The 732-nt window shown below is 61.3% G+C and overlaps 1 protein-coding gene across 1 annotated transcript in view; it reads right to left on the bottom strand.

Moving 5' to 3' along the window:
• The window catches only part of RBFOX3 (RNA binding protein, fox-1 homolog (C. elegans) 3), a 6,893-nt gene extending 6,878 nt beyond the window's left edge, over nt 1-15 (bottom strand). Inside the window, exon 1 of the mRNA XM_010008670.1 lies at nt 10-15. Coding sequence (XP_010006972.1) covers nt 10-15 — 6 coding nt within the window. The remainder of the gene's footprint in view (nt 1-9) is intronic.
• Nucleotides 16-732: the final 717 nt, after the last annotated feature.

Genomic DNA, 732 nt, shown 5'->3' with positions numbered 1-732 from the left:
CTTACCTACCGACATCGCCAGGATGTCTGGGCTGCAACCTGCCCCAGGGAAGGGTCCAGGTCCTCGCAGCCAGCCCCAGGCCCCCCAGCCCCACCACGCCCCCACCTTCGGTGTCTCTACGCCAAACCCAGGGCTGCCTCTGCTGCAGTTGCATCACCCACAGGTGAGCCTCCATCCTCACCCAGTCTGGGGCCTTTTCCTCCCAGTGTGCATGGGCATCTGGGGGACAGACCTTCCTGCACATTGCCCATGCCACAGGGAAGGAAACAGGGGCAGACCTTGGTCTGGGGCCCAACATGGGGCAAAGCCAAGCAGGGCTGGCAGCACTGCTCATGGGGAGCTGCACAGCATCAGTGCTTGCCAGCAGCAAACCCAGTGTCCCCAAGACAGTGGTGGCAGTGAAGGGGAGCAGAACTAGGGAGGCAGGGAGGGGCATCCAAGGAGAGGAGGGCTGCTGATGGCCCCTTTGAAAACACCAGACTGGGATCAATTAACTGCTAAATATTTGATTAGGCTCTTCACTTAACGCAGCTGGCCTGGCTACCCTGGTCAAACAGGGTGAGCTGCACCTGTGCCAGGGGCTGCCCATTGTCTGCTAGGGGGGATAGTGGGGGGCTGCCAGCCCATCCTTCTCTTGCACACCCACCTCCTATTCATCCTCACAGCCCTCCTGCCGAGGACACAGGTGTGCTGCACCCGCTGCAGCACACAGATGCCCGCCATGGCACAAGG

This window comes from Chaetura pelagica, unplaced genomic scaffold (genome assembly GCF_000747805.2).
Source record: "Chaetura pelagica isolate M959 unplaced genomic scaffold, ChaPel_1.0 scaffold962, whole genome shotgun sequence".
Lineage (NCBI taxonomy): Eukaryota > Metazoa > Chordata > Aves > Apodiformes > Apodidae > Chaetura > Chaetura pelagica.
The sequence above is the reverse complement of the archived record's forward strand: the minus strand, read 5'-3'. Positions and strand labels throughout refer to the sequence as shown.